The sequence below is a fragment of the Aspergillus pseudotamarii genome, assembly GCF_009193445.1.
Source record: "Aspergillus pseudotamarii strain CBS 117625 unplaced genomic scaffold BDV38scaffold_66, whole genome shotgun sequence".
Lineage (NCBI taxonomy): Eukaryota > Fungi > Ascomycota > Eurotiomycetes > Eurotiales > Aspergillaceae > Aspergillus > Aspergillus pseudotamarii.
Genome location: NW_022475080.1, coordinates 127,564 through 142,333, shown reverse-complemented (window position 1 = coordinate 142,333; position 14,770 = coordinate 127,564). Strand labels below are relative to the sequence as shown.

General features: G+C 48.6%; 7 protein-coding genes across 7 annotated transcripts; 3 read left to right on the top strand and 4 right to left on the bottom strand.

Moving 5' to 3' along the window:
• Positions 1 to 276: 276 nt before the first annotated feature.
• On the top strand, positions 277 to 2,373 carry BDV38DRAFT_286808 (putative dihydroxyacetone kinase (DakA); the record flags this gene model as incomplete). Its single annotated transcript, XM_032060753.1, has 4 exons — positions 277 to 289; positions 473 to 980; positions 1,041 to 1,666; positions 1,733 to 2,373. The coding sequence occupies 4 exons, from the start codon at positions 277 to 279 to the stop codon at positions 2,371 to 2,373; spliced, it is 1,788 nt and encodes a 595-aa protein (XP_031909545.1).
• Positions 2,374 to 3,083: 710 nt separating this feature from the next.
• On the bottom strand, positions 3,084 to 3,636 carry BDV38DRAFT_286807 (mRNA splicing protein SMD2; the record flags this gene model as incomplete). The annotated part of the gene is made up of 4 exons (XM_032060752.1): positions 3,084 to 3,126; positions 3,200 to 3,448; positions 3,551 to 3,583; positions 3,632 to 3,636. 4 exons carry the CDS (start codon positions 3,634 to 3,636, stop codon positions 3,084 to 3,086), a joined length of 330 nt encoding a protein of 109 aa, XP_031909544.1.
• Positions 3,637 to 4,448: 812 nt separating this feature from the next.
• On the top strand, positions 4,449 to 8,509 carry BDV38DRAFT_296098 (putative GATA transcription factor (Ams2); the record flags this gene model as incomplete). Its single annotated transcript, XM_032062857.1, has 4 exons — positions 4,449 to 4,488; positions 4,552 to 4,705; positions 4,765 to 6,812; positions 6,869 to 8,509. The coding sequence occupies 4 exons, from the start codon at positions 4,449 to 4,451 to the stop codon at positions 8,194 to 8,196; spliced, it is 3,570 nt and encodes a 1,189-aa protein (XP_031909543.1). The 3' UTR covers positions 8,197 to 8,509.
• On the bottom strand, positions 8,510 to 9,727 carry BDV38DRAFT_184724 (putative ssDNA binding protein Ssb3). The gene is made up of 3 exons (XM_032052149.1): positions 9,166 to 9,727; positions 9,018 to 9,072; positions 8,510 to 8,898 (listed from the first exon to the last, which is right to left on the bottom strand). The coding sequence occupies exons 1-3, from the start codon at positions 9,406 to 9,408 to the stop codon at positions 8,825 to 8,827; spliced, it is 372 nt and encodes a 123-aa protein (XP_031909542.1). The 5' UTR covers positions 9,409 to 9,727; the 3' UTR covers positions 8,510 to 8,824.
• A 392-nt stretch (positions 9,728 to 10,119) lies between these two features.
• BDV38DRAFT_274310 (uncharacterized protein) lies at positions 10,120 to 11,579 on the top strand (the record flags this gene model as incomplete). Its single annotated transcript, XM_032057821.1, has 7 exons — positions 10,120 to 10,407; positions 10,497 to 10,499; positions 10,536 to 10,555; positions 10,595 to 10,761; positions 10,824 to 10,960; positions 11,019 to 11,237; positions 11,271 to 11,579. 7 exons carry the CDS (start codon positions 10,120 to 10,122, stop codon positions 11,577 to 11,579), a joined length of 1,143 nt encoding a protein of 380 aa, XP_031909541.1.
• A 1,387-nt stretch (positions 11,580 to 12,966) lies between these two features.
• On the bottom strand, positions 12,967 to 13,937 carry BDV38DRAFT_258142 (uncharacterized protein). Its single transcript, XM_032055700.1, has one exon. The coding sequence runs from the start codon at positions 13,492 to 13,494 to the stop codon at positions 13,075 to 13,077; it is 420 nt and encodes a 139-aa protein (XP_031909540.1). The 5' UTR covers positions 13,495 to 13,937; the 3' UTR covers positions 12,967 to 13,074.
• A 68-nt stretch (positions 13,938 to 14,005) lies between these two features.
• BDV38DRAFT_258141 (uncharacterized protein) lies at positions 14,006 to 14,405 on the bottom strand. Its single transcript, XM_032055699.1, has one exon. The coding sequence runs from the start codon at positions 14,391 to 14,393 to the stop codon at positions 14,163 to 14,165; it is 231 nt and encodes a 76-aa protein (XP_031909539.1). The 5' UTR covers positions 14,394 to 14,405; the 3' UTR covers positions 14,006 to 14,162.
• Positions 14,406 to 14,770: the final 365 nt, after the last annotated feature.

Below are 14,770 nucleotides of genomic sequence, written 5' to 3'. Positions count from 1 at the left end.
AAGCGAGTTATCCCGGCTCTTAGATTAGGAAGAGTTTCGCCCAGAAACCCGACCAAACTTCGCTGGAATCTTAGCGAGGAAGAGACGCTTATAAGCAGACGAATACCCTCCTGGCCGAGTGTATCCTTTTTGTCGCAATCCTCAACTGATCTCGATAACCACCAAGACTTCCGGTCTTTTCTCCACAGCCGAAGGCGAACGTCCAATCCGGTATCGACGTCATACTCTTCCAGTTGTTTGCTGCAAATCATTAGGCAATTACACACATCATACATCATGTCTACACAGGGTATGTTGCAAGCCAGGATTTCTAAAATTATCCCATCTTATTGTCTTGTTCTTCTCGTTGGGGCCTTATACACCTCCCTCGCGATCAGACCCACGATCATCATGGAACGAACCCCGATGTTCTCCACAAACAGAACTAAAACCCCAGAAAATATGCATTGACAGATGCACTAACGCAACACAGCCAAACACTTTTTCTCGGACCCGAACCATCTGGTTGTCACCGCCCTTCATTCTTTGACTCTGACAAACCCTTCTCTTGCTTTTGATCCTGAGAACAAAATCATTTTCCGCCGCCCTGATTCGCTCAAAAAGAAGAAGGTCGCAATCATTTCCGGCGGTGGCTCCGGCCACGAACCGGCTTTCGCGGGCTTTGTCGGCCAGGGATTCCTAGATGCTTCAATCGCTGGCACTATCTTCGCCTCTCCCTCTGCTGTACAAATCCGGAAAGCTGCTCTCGACTATGTTGATAATGAGCAAGGTGTGCTCATCATTCCCATGAACTACACCGGCGATGTGCTCAACTTCGGTATGGCTGCCGAGAAGGCACGCGCCGCCGGAATCAAGACTGAATTTTTTGCTATCAATGACGACGCTGGCGTCGGCAAGAAGAAGGGCGGAAAAGTCGGCCGTCGCGGTATTGGTGGCGGAATCCTCGTGCTGAAAATTGTCAGTGCCTTGGCTGAGACGGGGTAAGTTGCCTATTTTGTACACTGGTAAAAATGAGGGCCCTCATGCTGACAGAAAACCAGTGCTTCTCTCGAGGAAATCCACCGTGTTGCTAAACAGGCAAACTCGCTGCTCGCAACTGTGGGTTCCTCCCTAGAGCACGTCCACATCCCCGGCAGACCTACTTCAGAGGATACTATTCCTGTTGGAGAGGTCGAAGTTGGAATGGGTATTCACAATGAACCCGGATCTCATCGAATGAAATTCACTTTGCCAGAGCTAGTGAAGACCATGCTTTTCCAAATCTTGGATCACAACGATCCTGACCGTGCTTTTATTACACGCGAACAGGGCGATGAGTTCGTGCTCCTGATTAACAACCTGGGTGGTGTGAGCAGCCTGGAGCTCTCTGGTATCACCGACGAAGTATATCGTCAGCTTGAGCGGGACTATAGCATCAAACCTGTACGAGTTATTCAAGGAACTTTCCTGACCAGTCTAAACGGGTTGGGCTTCAGCGCTTCTCTGTTGAAGCTCGCTGACAATGGTTTGGGCGCTGGCAAATCCTTCCTTGAGCTTTTGGATGCTCCCGCTGAGGCAGTTGGTTGGTCCGCTCCAATCCCAACATCCACCTGGGACCGTCGGACCGATGCTCCTGTAGAGCTCAAGAAGACCAAGCTGGCTGAGGAACAGCCTAGTAACGTTAAGTGTATGCTTGATTTGCCCCACCTTCCGTATCCCATTCCTGTGGACGCACGCTGACAAAATGCATCAGTGGACCCTGCTACTATTAGAAAAGTCTTGGGAGCTGGCCTCCGGCGCATCATTGACGTCGAACCGATGGTTACTCGCTACGATACGATCGTCGGAGACGGTGATTGTGGTGTTGGCTTGAAACGTGGTGCCGAGGCTGTTCTTGCACTCCTTGAGGACAACTTGTCAAGCCTGGATGACGATGTGGTTAAAACCGTCAACCGCATCGTTACCATTGTGGAGAACACCATGGATGGTACTTCCGGTGCCATCTACGCCATCTTCTTGAACGCACTTGTGCACGGCCTCCGGGAGCAAGACAAGGGCAAAACGACTCCTGCCACAGCTGAAATCTGGGGCGAGGCCTTAAAATACTCGCTTGGAGCCCTTGGAAAGTACACACCCGCCAAGCCTGGTGACCGTACTATGATCGACGCCCTTGTTCCCTTCTGCGCTACCCTACGCGACACCAAGGATGTCCATGCTGCTGCTAAGGCCGCTCAAGAGGGAACCGAAGCGACGAAGAGCATGAAGGCCAGCTTGGGACGGTCTGTCTACGTGGGTGGTGAAGACGAGTGGGTGGGTAAAGTCCCTGACCCGGGTGCTTACGGACTCAGCGAATTCTTCACAGGGCTTGTTGAAGCCATTCCGAAGCAAGCATGATTCCTCGAACCTCGCGGTACATATTGCATCTCATGAAACACTTTAATTCTAATCGATGACATCATGACAATTGCAGGCGTTCTGTTTTATGCTGTGTTCATTGTTGGATTTATCTAGGCTTCTAATTAGTTACTATTATCTTATAGTGTATAAATTCTATGGATTTTAATATTCATATTTTCCCATTCCCGTAAGACTCCTATAACCAAGCCAAGCTATTTGAAGTGCGACAATAGGTCTCTTTTTCTAGTGCGGGCCTTTCATTGCATTGTAGCTAAGTGGTTGTATTAGAATCCATATTTATGCATCCAAAAAGCTAGTCCACGCCCCTTTCGCCGATCGAGAACACTCGACCTGCCCCTATTACCTTCGAGAAAAATCTCGAATCAGACTACCTGACTTTTCTTTCCTTTTCTAATTTTTCTAATTGGACCAGAAAAACGCCAGATGTGTCCCTTCATGATACAGTAAAACAACGAAGAACGGACATAGAGAAAGCTCATGAGAAGAAATAGAATCCCTTTTCTACTCGGCAAGGGAGCTTAGGATATACGTGTGATTGAATCCCCGACTATGGATCGCAGACTTCGGAAATCGTAGGACAGGGTATCGATATCAAGAAATAGACCGTCTTTGTCGACTCCAATAACTGGATAAGGAAAAGCTAAACATGTCGCGCATGTCACGTGGTTGGGAATAAATTCCCGAAATCAACTGAGCAGAACGAGGATGACCGAGTCACCACGCAGGAACCTAGAGCGACATGTAAGATACGGAGGTCCCTCACCAAAGTACCTCAGGCGGGGACAAATTGCATGGCACTTACATCTTGCTGATAAAGCGATCCTTGTTGACACCCTTGCCCTTACCGCCCTTGGGCTTCTCTGTCCACATTTCCTTGACGTTCTCCAATACCATGTTGCAGTGGCGGTCGAACGCCTTGACGCGAGCGAGCAGGCGACGGTTGCTACGGCAGGCGATCAGGACCTGAGTGTGTGTGCGTGTGGCGGTTTGGAGAAGAGAGAGGGGACCAGCTGTGAGCTCATGTTCCTCAACGAGCGAGACCTCGTATTCACTAGATGGGGTGTTAGAGGCTGTATATATATGCGACCGGAGATTGCGTGGATATATCCAAGAGAAAGGGTCAGATGGAAGATGGAAGATGGAAAGCACATACGTAAGCTCACTCTTGGGCTTGTTAAGCAGGTCCCTGTCGGTATGGTTAGCATCAGATCGACTAGGTTAAATTAAAGATCACGCCATGATGAACTGAATAAATGACGCATAGAATGACACATGATCTCAAGGAAAAGAGGGGTAAGTACTGGATCTTTGGGTCGGTCGACATGTTGGCGGTATATAAAGGTGGTGTGGTGGTCTGCTGGGAGAACGTCTTGATTATCTTTCCATCGGACTATCAGCTTTGTCGCTGTCTTGGACTCTTCCGGCGTCTTGGCGCGGGTCGCGGATCACGTGTCGCGTGTGTTTGCCGTGTTTGCGACAGAGCTTTTTTCTCAGTTCGCGATTGGCTGCGACACGTCGCGTCCGACACGGTACATGTCGGCGATCTTGAGAAAGCTTCTCGACATTCAAATGCAAGGCGTCTTTTCCTTTTCTTCTCCAACCTCTCACTAATTCCTCGCCCCTGCTTCACGACTCGCGGTTACTTTTCAAGTCGGAATCGAAAATCCCTGGAATCTCCTCACCTCTCTACTTATTAAGGGCCTCTTACCGCATGTCCCTTCACCCCTTTCTTCAGTCCCGCGTCCGCATTCCAGAGATCATTCCACCCCCGCTATCCTAGTTCTCTACATACCGCTGCATTCTCCCGGTCGACGCAACCTTCGATTAGATAGGCTTCACGAGTCGATAAGCCAGTGGCGTAGATCGGACGCTACCTTGCTTCAATCCTATACACCCTCCTGTGAAAACTTTGACACGTTTTCAACATTCCTACCCTGCCGATTCAACCCACGGGTTCGCTTCTTCAACGAACCTTCACCTCGTTCTGACATATTCTTATTCGGATACTTATTCTTCGGCTTGCTTATGGTTATTCCTCTCAAGTTGGTGGCATGGAATCTCAGGACGGAATTTCCGTCCGGCCTATGAGGCGTGAGCTTCCATTTCCTGCCTAATTCTACCGTGGATACTAATCATTGGGCTCCAATTCAACAGTGAAGGTACTTTACACATTTGACGATGCCAGCAAGACAAATTGCCTGGCCCGGTGGCCTCATCTTCTCGATGTCCAGACTGCTGCCCTGGACGAGAAGACGCAAATTGGGGTCATCGAGCTGAAGACTTGTATTCAAGCCATTGTCTCCGCCAGGTTAGTTGATCATTTCCAGTCTTCGAGATTATACTCATTTTTTATTTGTCTGATTGTAGCCCCGAATTGGTTGCGAAATTGGGACAAGACTACACCGTTTATGCCTACGATTATTCCGAATATGAGACGCCTTTGGTTGGACAGGGAATGTTATCATGGGTTCTCGCTTCGGCTTCTCCCACGCCAAATGCACCGGCTCATCAATCCGAAACCATGGTTACTGGTCGTGTTTGCAAAAATGTGCTGGGATTGTTCTCGAAGGGTGCTCAGGAGACTCTGGAGGTGAAGTTGCGGTTGGTGCCTGTTCCCACGGTCATGCAGAGCGAATACCTGGAAAGCATGCGGAAGTATCGGGAGTTGAGCACTGTTATTCCCCACGAATTCGATGCGCAAACGTGGACCAATTTCTTGCGCCAAAACCCGGGTTTGATGACCCCCTCTATCACCCAGCAACCGGAACGGACGGAATCGCCCATGGACCACGCCGGAATTGAGCGTTTTCATCAATTACTCAGCGAGGGCTCGACGCCAAGGGAATTCCCACCTGTCTCTGCAAATGGGCCATATCGATCTGTATCACCTTCGCAGTCCACCTTGGCAGCTGGAAGCAGAGTATCCACCCCTGGGGGCCAACGATCACATTATCAGCAGGACCAACTTTCTCAACCGGCACAGCAACAATCACAACAACCCCGTTTGGAGCGCGCACAGAGTGATATCATCCGTCCGTCCTCTAGCGCTTCTATGCGTGATTCAGACTTTGCTATTCAGTCTCGGTATGCCAGCCGCAGGGGATCCATGCAGTCGGGTTACGGTAGCTGCGAGGAATCCGGAGAGTCCCAACCTCGGAAACGAGCTAAGCTGTATCGCGCGGAATGGCCTGGGAAGTCAGACTTCAATATCGAGAGGCAGCCAAGCTCACTGCGGGTAGCAGCGAGCACAGCTGCTTCTGTTCGTATTCACCGCCCCACGCCAATCAATCCTGCTATTGCTGCTGCTCAGAACTCCCATGAAGAACCTGTTCGGCCACCCACCCCTATCTCTAATACGAATGACCTCCCTCGTCGGGCACGTGCCATGCCGAGCCTCCTGCGTGAATCGTCCGTTCAGAGCAACCACTACGAGTCCCCGTATAACGCGAGCGATGACCAAACTCCCATTGAATTTAATGCGCACTCCCCAGAAGAGTCGCGTTACCAAGGTCTTTTCGAGCCTTCATTCAGCATGCCATCCTCGCCTCCCGTATTGGACTGCAGCTTCCCAGCCCGTTCCAGCCCAGTTCTCCCACCTATGGTCACTGATCCCGATTCTGGATTCATGAGTGGTGGCATGGAAGAGCTTTTAGATGAAGACATCGGCACACCATTAGAAGATTACACAAGGCCTGTGACGAACGACACTAGCAGTGAGAAGCGAAGAGACCACCCAGCAGTGCAGGCCAGTTCACCTGTTGGTGCTCGCCTGAACCAGGAGCCCCGAAATGAGAATGCCGTTGTCGGCGATGATTCCCAAGGACAACCTGCGAAGGAATCAGCACCCGTACCTCCCCGTGCACCGGCTAGCGCTGCGGGCTCGAGGCCGTCTTCGCGCGCAAGCTTTAGGCAGGCTCCCAAGCCTCTGGCCCCTGCTCCTATGTCCCAGAGCGAAATAGAGCAGCTGATAAGCGCAATCCCCGCAAGTGACCCCGTCATGCCGTCACAACCTCAAAGCCAGAATTCCGCTTGGGCAGCTGGCCCAATGAGTGATTTCACCGCTGCAGAGACCCCTGCTCCGCAACGGGTTGCAGAGGACGGTAAGGTCCGCAGCGGGGCGGGTGCGAGGAGGTTGAGACAGGTTCAGGCACGCCTAGATAAATGCATTCGCGATGGGCAGGTTCCCCCTTACTGTGAGAACTGTGGCGCGATTGAAACCCCCACATGGCGTAGGGCCTGGTCCAAGGAGATAGTTGGGAACGAGCAAGAGGCAGATGAAATGAAGAAGGATTCGGGCATGTTGTTTTGGCAGTCTCTGGAGCGGAATGATCAAGACAAAGTTACCAAATTCAAGATCTACAAGAAGAGTCTCGCTGATATCGACAATGACTTTGCTCAAGTCCTTCTTTGCAACCGTAAGTGATAAAGATATGCTAACTGATTTGCGCTCTTGATACTGACATGAAAAAAGCATGCGGCCTTTGGCTTCACAAGTTTAAGTCCATGCGACCAGAGAACAAATGGAACAAGTCTTCAAACGGCAAGAGGAAGCGTCCCCCTAGGAACCGCAGGGGAGGTGGCCCCCTTTCAACCAATGGTGCTGCAACTAGGAGCCGGAGCAGAGCCGAGTTGACCAAAGTGGATGGTTCCTCGCCCGTCGCATCCGATGCCTCGTCGCCCGCAGCAGAAGACGGCATAACCCCTCGTGATAGCAACAGCAACGAAAACGAGAATGAAGATGATTCACAGGAACCCCAGTCCAAGCGGCGGCGCGCAACCAGCTTGGAGCCTCGGAAGTCATCCGACACTGCGGGAAGTCGTTGGCAAGAGGACAACGCGATCGAGGCCCTCAGGCGAGCTATCCAGTCTAGTCCTGCTAGGAATCTCGAAAGTCGCAATTCTGCCACGGCGGGTGAGAATAGTCTTACTCCCAAATCTGTACGGAGAGTTCTGTTTCCTAATTCGCAGGCTGAGGGCGGCCCTTTGAAAGCTCTAGGCGAGTCGGTTTTGAACAGCCCACGCCGTAGCCCTCGCGTGGCTTCTCACGAGTCTGCCAAGCAACCTCAGGACAAAGAGAATGGCACTTCTGACCTAGACTGTCTCTTTGAGAGCCCGAGCTTTGAGCTAGACTTGCCTACCAGCCCTACACCAAGGCGGCGCAATCCTCGCACCGGCGTGTTGGGTGAAAAATCGCTTTCGTTGCCGGGTCAATCACCTTCGTCGTCTAAAGTACGCAAGGACATCAACACAACCCCCACGAAACTTACCGCGCAACGGCTTCAGCGCATCCAAAATAGCCCCGGATCAACACCACGCCAGGGTAAAACCCCCAAGCAGTCGCGCCTTCACATGCCTGAATTGCCATCTCTTCCCGATGATGCATTCAGTGCGGATGCATTCGACGGAATGGATAAAGTGATTGTGGACATCTTCTCCGATGCTTCTGCCACCAACGCTGACTCCTTGTTCGGCTTTAACCCAACAAAATGTCCATCCAGTAGTGGCAACTGGCCAGATTGGTTGCCGTCCGACTATGTCTCGCCCAATGGATCTGAGGAAGAGCAGAACAACGGAGATGATGATTCTGGTAATCTCATAAACACGCTCTTATCCAACTCAGACCTTCATAAAGAAAACCACTTTGATATCTTCAACCTTGATTCTAACATCCTCGATTCTGGATTTTTCAGCTCTGATGCCCTCGATACCGACGTTATGGCCCTGAGTGTCAAGGCTAAGTCGGCCGAGGTATCGAGCTACAAAGAACAAGCACAAAACAATACGCCTAATGCTTCATGAGTTCCTTTGACCATTAATTTCTTTTTACCCTTTAACTTTTATTATGATGAGCATCCGAGACTTTCTTTTGCATTTGTTTTGTTCTTTTTGATATGTTTTTCAAGCGACGGCGTTGGTGGATTGGATCCTGTACCGAGAGTACACCGTTGGTCTTGGGATTGTCCTGTCTTTTAGTCTCCATTTTCATGTTCAAGTCATGATTAGCCTGCATCAGGCACTGCCGAGTGTGCCGCCGACTTTACTATTACTATATTTACTCGAAAACCGAGGACGAGTTGACTCGTCTTGACTTACGATAACAAAAATAACAAATACAAAATAAATCGAAGAAAGAAGCAATCTTGTCTGTTCCTGAAGTAGATGTAGCCAGAATCCACCGACTAAGTATTAGTCTAACGGACCTTACACATCCCTAATGGATAATTGTCTTAGCTGCACTATACGAGGCCGAACGAAAATCGCCATAATGCAAAAGCATAATAGCATAATCAATATTCGACGTTTTCTTAATGCCACTAATTTACTGCATCGCCAGCATGCTTATATGTCACCCCTATGTCTAGAGAAAAATCCCAAACATATGCACCCTGGTATCAAAAAACAAGAGAAAAAAGACAAAAACAATCAATCACTCAGCCGCCTCATAAAAAAGCGACTTAAACCGATGTGTCGCATTCACAACATTCTCATATATCTTATAATCTGTCAAAGAACCACCATCAGCCGAAGCTCCCCACATAATTCCTTGCCCCCCAGCACTAAGCTCCTAACAACAAAGCCAAAGAAGCGAAGGCCAACAAGAAAGGAAGGGAACAACATACCGCAATCAGAGGGATTCCCCCAATCAAAACTACCCAACACCCTCACACCAAGACCCTGTTCACACCCATCGGTCAGCATAAAACAATGCCTCGTCTGCTATAGTCCGTAGGATCTAGAAGATATAGTCTCGGAATGTCGAAAACTCACCTGCCCCTCAACATCAGTCACCTTCCCAACAATCTCGACCAACTTCCCCATCTGCAGATGCGAATCGGGCTTCAGGATCAGCGCCACGTCTCCGTTATCTCCGCATGTGATGGTCGCCGTATCGCCGCGGAGAGCTGTTACTGTGCCCAGTAGACGGACGGTGTTTGTGACGTGGGGGTTGGCGTTGGAGGGGTGGAAGGCGTGGAGATGGGCGGGGAGGACGCGGGGTGTTTGGAGTGACATTTTCTTTTCTTTTTCTTTTATCTTTTGGTTCGTTTGGAGGAAACTGAGGTTATGGGTTGTTGTTTGTGGGAGGAACGGAGATTATATCGAATGATTAGGTGGAGAGAAAATGTGGAGTGGATGTTATTGACTGATCGGTGGGATTATCAGTTCGCACTGATGATCGCGAGGATATCCATATCGGAGCGTGACGCGTGGTCATGTGACTATATATTGGCCCATTACACTAACCGTTTTGGTGTTGCCCTATGGGGTTCCCCGGTGGTGGAATGGCCGAGTTCATGCATTGAGATAAGCACTAAGTCTTAGTTAGGAATATTAGATCCTTTTAGCACGTAAAGCTAAGAATCTATGAAATTAGGTACCTTGCTACTCCCTTGAAGGGATATTAGTGCAGCCACTGATGTCAATCCCACTGTTCCCTGAAGTCTAGTATGATATCAGAGAACCTCGGCGCAGTAGCTTGGATGATGCATTTCTCTCAATTCTCTTGTCATCAGCTTCACAAGCAGAAGTGGGGTCATCACGCCAAACCATGACTTCTATTCCTTTGTTGTAAAGGTTGGACTGTTCGGGACTTCTTGGTTAGTCCTACGCTATGAGGCCGAAAGACAAAACACTAGTATATAAGCAGGGGTTCGAAGGTGAGGGAAACCCCTCACTCACTCAGTCACGCACTCTGCATCTCACACCTCGAGGTCTGTGAACAACATGACACAAACTATCGCACTACCGCTGCCCGGCATCGAGCATGGCAAAAGAATCCTCGCCTCTGTGGTTGAGACACGGGCACGAGATGGACCAGGAAGTACGTGGGTGTCTGTGCCTATTGACAATGAAGACTTGTCGCGCGGATTTAAGGATGTCAGCTTCCAGAGGCTGAATAACGCAGCGAACCATGCCGCTCGGTGGCTGAGTGAACACCTGCCAGGAACATCGGAGCCGTTTCAATGTTTCGCTTATACGGGACCTAAGGACTTTCGGTATCCTGTTCTCGCTGTTGCGGCTGCTAAGATCTAGAAAGTGGTAGGTAACTTGAGATTTTGGGGGAAGAGGAACATCGATCGCTGACAACTGAGCCGTGATAGATGGTTCTTCCGTCTCCTTTGGTAACCGCTGAGGCGTAGCTACGGATTCTCGAGAAGAAGTAATGTACTGTGTATCTGCGACCGTCATCAATGGCAAGCCAAGTTGATGCAATATTGCGTGAGGCACCACATGTTCAGGCTGTCGGGGTTCCAGAGTTAGACGAGTTTTTGCGGGAAGATGAAGCTGTACCATATAATTACGATAAAACTTGGGACGAAGGAAAGGACGACCCCTGGCTTGTATTTCACACATCCGGCACGACACGTCCGTACATGCATCATATCTGGATATTTCTTCGTTGGATTGTCTGCTGACTGCTTGTCTAGGTTATCCGAAGCCCGTTACCTATACTCATAGCATGATGGCTGGTCCCGATATTGCCGCGTCACTGCCGGATGTTGAGTTGGGGTATATCCACCAGTACGCCTGCCGAAGGTGGTATACGCCAGTACCATCACTGCATGTAAGTCCTCACCACCACAAATGACTCTATAGTTGCTGTAACTAAGCAAGTTACCCAGTTCGTAGGGACTGTAATGACACTCGCCATACCGACCTTCTTGCACACCATCACAGTCGTGGGTCCCCCGGTACCGCCATCAGCAGAAGTAGTCATGAAAACCATCCGATACAGCCACGTCGAAGGCGTCCTCCTACCACTGGCACTAATCGACGAGCTCTGTCAAACTCCATCTGGTCTGGAGGCTCTCCGCCAACTAAAATATGTCCATTACGCAGGCGTTCCCCTCTCGAAAAGACAGGGGACCAGCTAGCTTCCCACGTCCGTCTATATAGTCCCCTGCATCGGCAGCACAGAAGCTGGTGGCTACTTCACCCAGATTCACAATCACCGCGACGCATGGGGTTACATCTCCTTCCATGACTACGCGGGAGCGGTATTCGAAAACCGCCTTAATAACCTCTACGAACTAGTCTTCACTCGTCTCCCTGGGGACTCGCCACAACAGATCTTCAAGTTATATCCAGGCCTCGACCGCTTTGAAACCAAGGATCTCTGGGCAGAACATCCGGTTCACAAGGGTCTCTGGAGGATCATCGGCCGCACTGATGATTACGTCTAACTCTCTCATGCGGACGGACTGCACGCCTCACCCTTAGAACCGGAAATTGAGACACATCCACGTGTCAGATCTGCTTTGATCGGTGGCCATGGCCGTCCTGCTCCTGTACTTATTGTTGAGCTGTTCTCAACAGAGGAGGGGGAAAGCCAGCAGGAGTTGGTCTCTAGTCTACGGCCATATATTGAGAAGGTTAACGCCCAGGTTCATGACTGTGTGGGACTTTCTACGGAGCGGGTCATTGTTGCAGCGGAGGAGAAGCCATTTGTCCGGACCATTAAAGGTAGTGTTGCTAGGATGCAGACTCTCGGGTTGTATGAGGATGAGATTGCGATGTTGTTTAGTTAGGGTAGGCTTACCTAATTATAGGTATGTAGGCTTCAGTACTGGGAATCTAAACGATGCTGCACTAGAAGAATTACTATCCTCGGATAGAGAAAGGAAACGACAACAAACGGGAGATACCTCAAATGCCATACCATCTAATCCCCGGCCTCAAACCGTTGTTGTATTCAATAGAGAGTATAGATCTTGACACACTGGTCATGGCCAGGAGGATTATAAGCCCTCCAAATGCTGTACTAGAAGACTTTTTCCCAGCTGCAGGCATGGATAATACTATTCAGGCATCGACTGAGTTCCTCGAGACTTTCTGTCCTGATTCAGTTCACTATAGACATTCTCGCAGATCTACCACACGGGGAGCACCGTTGTTGCAACGATAAAAGCCTTCCTCAAGATACTACACGCGCGATTAATGTTACATGGCATATTCTCCTCATTTCCTTAAGGATGTATTCTCTCGATGCACAATTCAACGGATTCAGTATCTCTATATTCCAATCCTATACCATTTTTCTCTGACGCGAACGGCTTTCTTTTTTAATTCTCAATCAGGTCTCTCATGACACTAAGGATGTTTTTTCACGTTCTCTGAGATATGAGAAGCAGCCATAGCTGGCATTGTAGCGAGGTTCAAACGAAGGCACTGTACAAAATTTGAAGCCGATCATGGATGATGACTCTATTGGCAGTTCTAGCAACATGTGTGAGGTGTGTGAAAATAAGGTCATTTGGAAGCCCTACAGCTAGCGGAGGAGATTGAATAGAGCCCATGACTATCTTATTTAGAACTGAGAAACTCGTTAGGGAAGTTGGTGGTGAGGAAGTTAGACCGTAAGGAATCACCAAAGCATTAGTTGATGACGACGAAGTATGTGCCTTATCTACACACCACGCTGTATTAATATGAATTGATACCCTAAGTACTGTAGATTACACGTGTCTCGCTCTGCGTGAGAAAGGTCGATCCATGTAGGATAGACTTTTTCTTTTCTTTTCTTTTCTAGAAGAAAACAATATTGATAGAAGAATGCGTCAGCTATGCCTAGAATGTGCCAAAAAAAAATAGTCCTCCGGAAAATAAATGCTATTTATGTTTCTCTGATGATAGCATAAACATTAGTTGTTTGGTAACGACTCCAATAGAGCTCAAGGATTACAAGAAAACCACTAGCGCTATACTATGGGGATCTTTATAATGGGTAACAGATTGATCCAGAACTACCAGAGCCACATCCCCTGTGTTTCTGTGGCCATGCTTCTTCCATCTACCAGTAAAATCATACCAGATAGGATCCAGTCTCAACGGTTTTCCAGTCAGTCCTAACTGACTGGTTGCTCTGATATCTATTCCCCCGGAACTAATTGAATCTGTGGTTGTTGACTCGCCACTTAGATCAGAAACATGTTCGTGTGAACCGTCCATGACTAGAGTAGTGAATATACAATCCTTAGGTTTTGCACGCTGTATAACCGGTTCAAGATTTTCAATGGTATTTTTGGAGTTTTGCTCATGACCTAGGGTTTTTAATTGCACGTGGACTCTCACATTCGCAGTGATAACACGCACTATCATTGAGGTAGCTTCATAATGAGAACATCATGGATACAACCGCTAGGAGGTTATATTGGACGAAACTTTATACCGATCAGAAGCGCAGTGGGTTCTCAGTATCCAGCAGAATATCGAAGAGTAGCAAACAGCACTATGAAGTCTGGATTTGGAGAAGTTGTTTGGTATTAGAGAAGCGGAACGCGGAATTCTTTCAATAACATGCTCGTATCCTTCCAAAGACAGATTCCTACGTTGACTGGGGAATACATTAAGTGTATGATTGATATTCTTCTCTATGTCCTTAGCTTTGAACATCTCCAGAGCCTTGCTAGGAGAACCTTATTGGAAGTGTTATCAATCGAGCTTCACTTCTCTCTTGAGACCGTACATAACTAAATCTCGAGACCTTAAACTTGTCAGGATATACTTAGCTGATAGTTGCAGACGTTCAGTAGAGCCTAAAGGATTGCGCTCTCTCATCAAAACGACAGCTAGTGTTCTTCAATATCTTCCCTAGTCGAGACTGTAATATCTCTAGACTGCTGATGTCTCCCAGCTAGGAGATTAGCTCCAGTCTTAGCTTTCCTTTCAGTCCATTGTATAGAACATTGTTCAGAATAGTACCGGATACTACACGGTCAGAATCAACAGCTGGCAAAGACTCAGGTCATGGAAATCAAGGTCACGGATTATAAGTTACGAAGACCGATGAGCATTGCTCGGTCTGCATCTTTGGACCCAGCAAAAAAGAAACTCTCAACCTGCACGTGAAGATTCTGGCTTTCTTCAACTGAACGACGCCACTGTGCAACAACAAGAAGGACCTGGGTCTTTACTACACCTGGAGGAATGGTAAGGCCATGATTATCCCCATGCATTGCTATCATGAACTTTATAGCTCGAGCAGAGAGAGATAACATGTGTTCTGCGACACGTGTGTCTGTCGACAGATCTTCAACTGCAATATCATACTCCTTGCTGACCCTTTGACCTAATTCTCGACATCTCTCACCTTCAACTCAATCATTGATCCCAGGAATACACCCTACAACTGTGCTGGTTCTCAGATCGTTAGGATGACAAGCTCTCTTGCTCTATAGCCCATTTACAACGGGGACAGATGCACAATCCTCAAGAGTCTATTAACTACTAGTAATAATGCTCCGCTTTGCGGAGGCTTGGGTATCTCTGGAAAAAGAAAAGAAAAGAAAAGAAAAAATGACAAAAATGACAAAAAAAAAGTACAAAAAAAGAAAAAAAAAAAACCAACCTTGTCCTTATCCTCCCACCCCCAGCC

What these genes read in the sequence shown, in the direction of transcription:
- BDV38DRAFT_258141 (XM_032055699.1), bottom strand. Translation starts at nt 14,393, where the DNA reads ATGTTATCTCTCTCTGCTCGAGCTATAAAGTTCATGATAGCAATGCAT.
- BDV38DRAFT_258142 (XM_032055700.1), bottom strand. Translation starts at nt 13,494, where the DNA reads ATGATAGTGCGTGTTATCACTGCGAATGTGAGAGTCCACGTGCAATTA.
- BDV38DRAFT_184724 (XM_032052149.1), bottom strand. Translation starts at nt 9,408, where the DNA reads ATGTCACTCCAAACACCCCGCGTCCTCCCCGCCCATCTCCACGCCTTC. An exon ending in TGACTGATGTTGAGGGGCAG is followed by an intron (nt 9,073 to 9,165) that starts GTGAGTTTTCGA and finishes GGGTGTGAACAG; the next exon opens with GGTCTTGGTGTGAGGGTGTT. An exon ending in GGGGAATCCCTCTGATTGCG is followed by an intron (nt 8,899 to 9,017) that starts GTATGTTGTTCC and finishes GTTCTTTGACAG; the next exon opens with ATTATAAGATATATGAGAAT.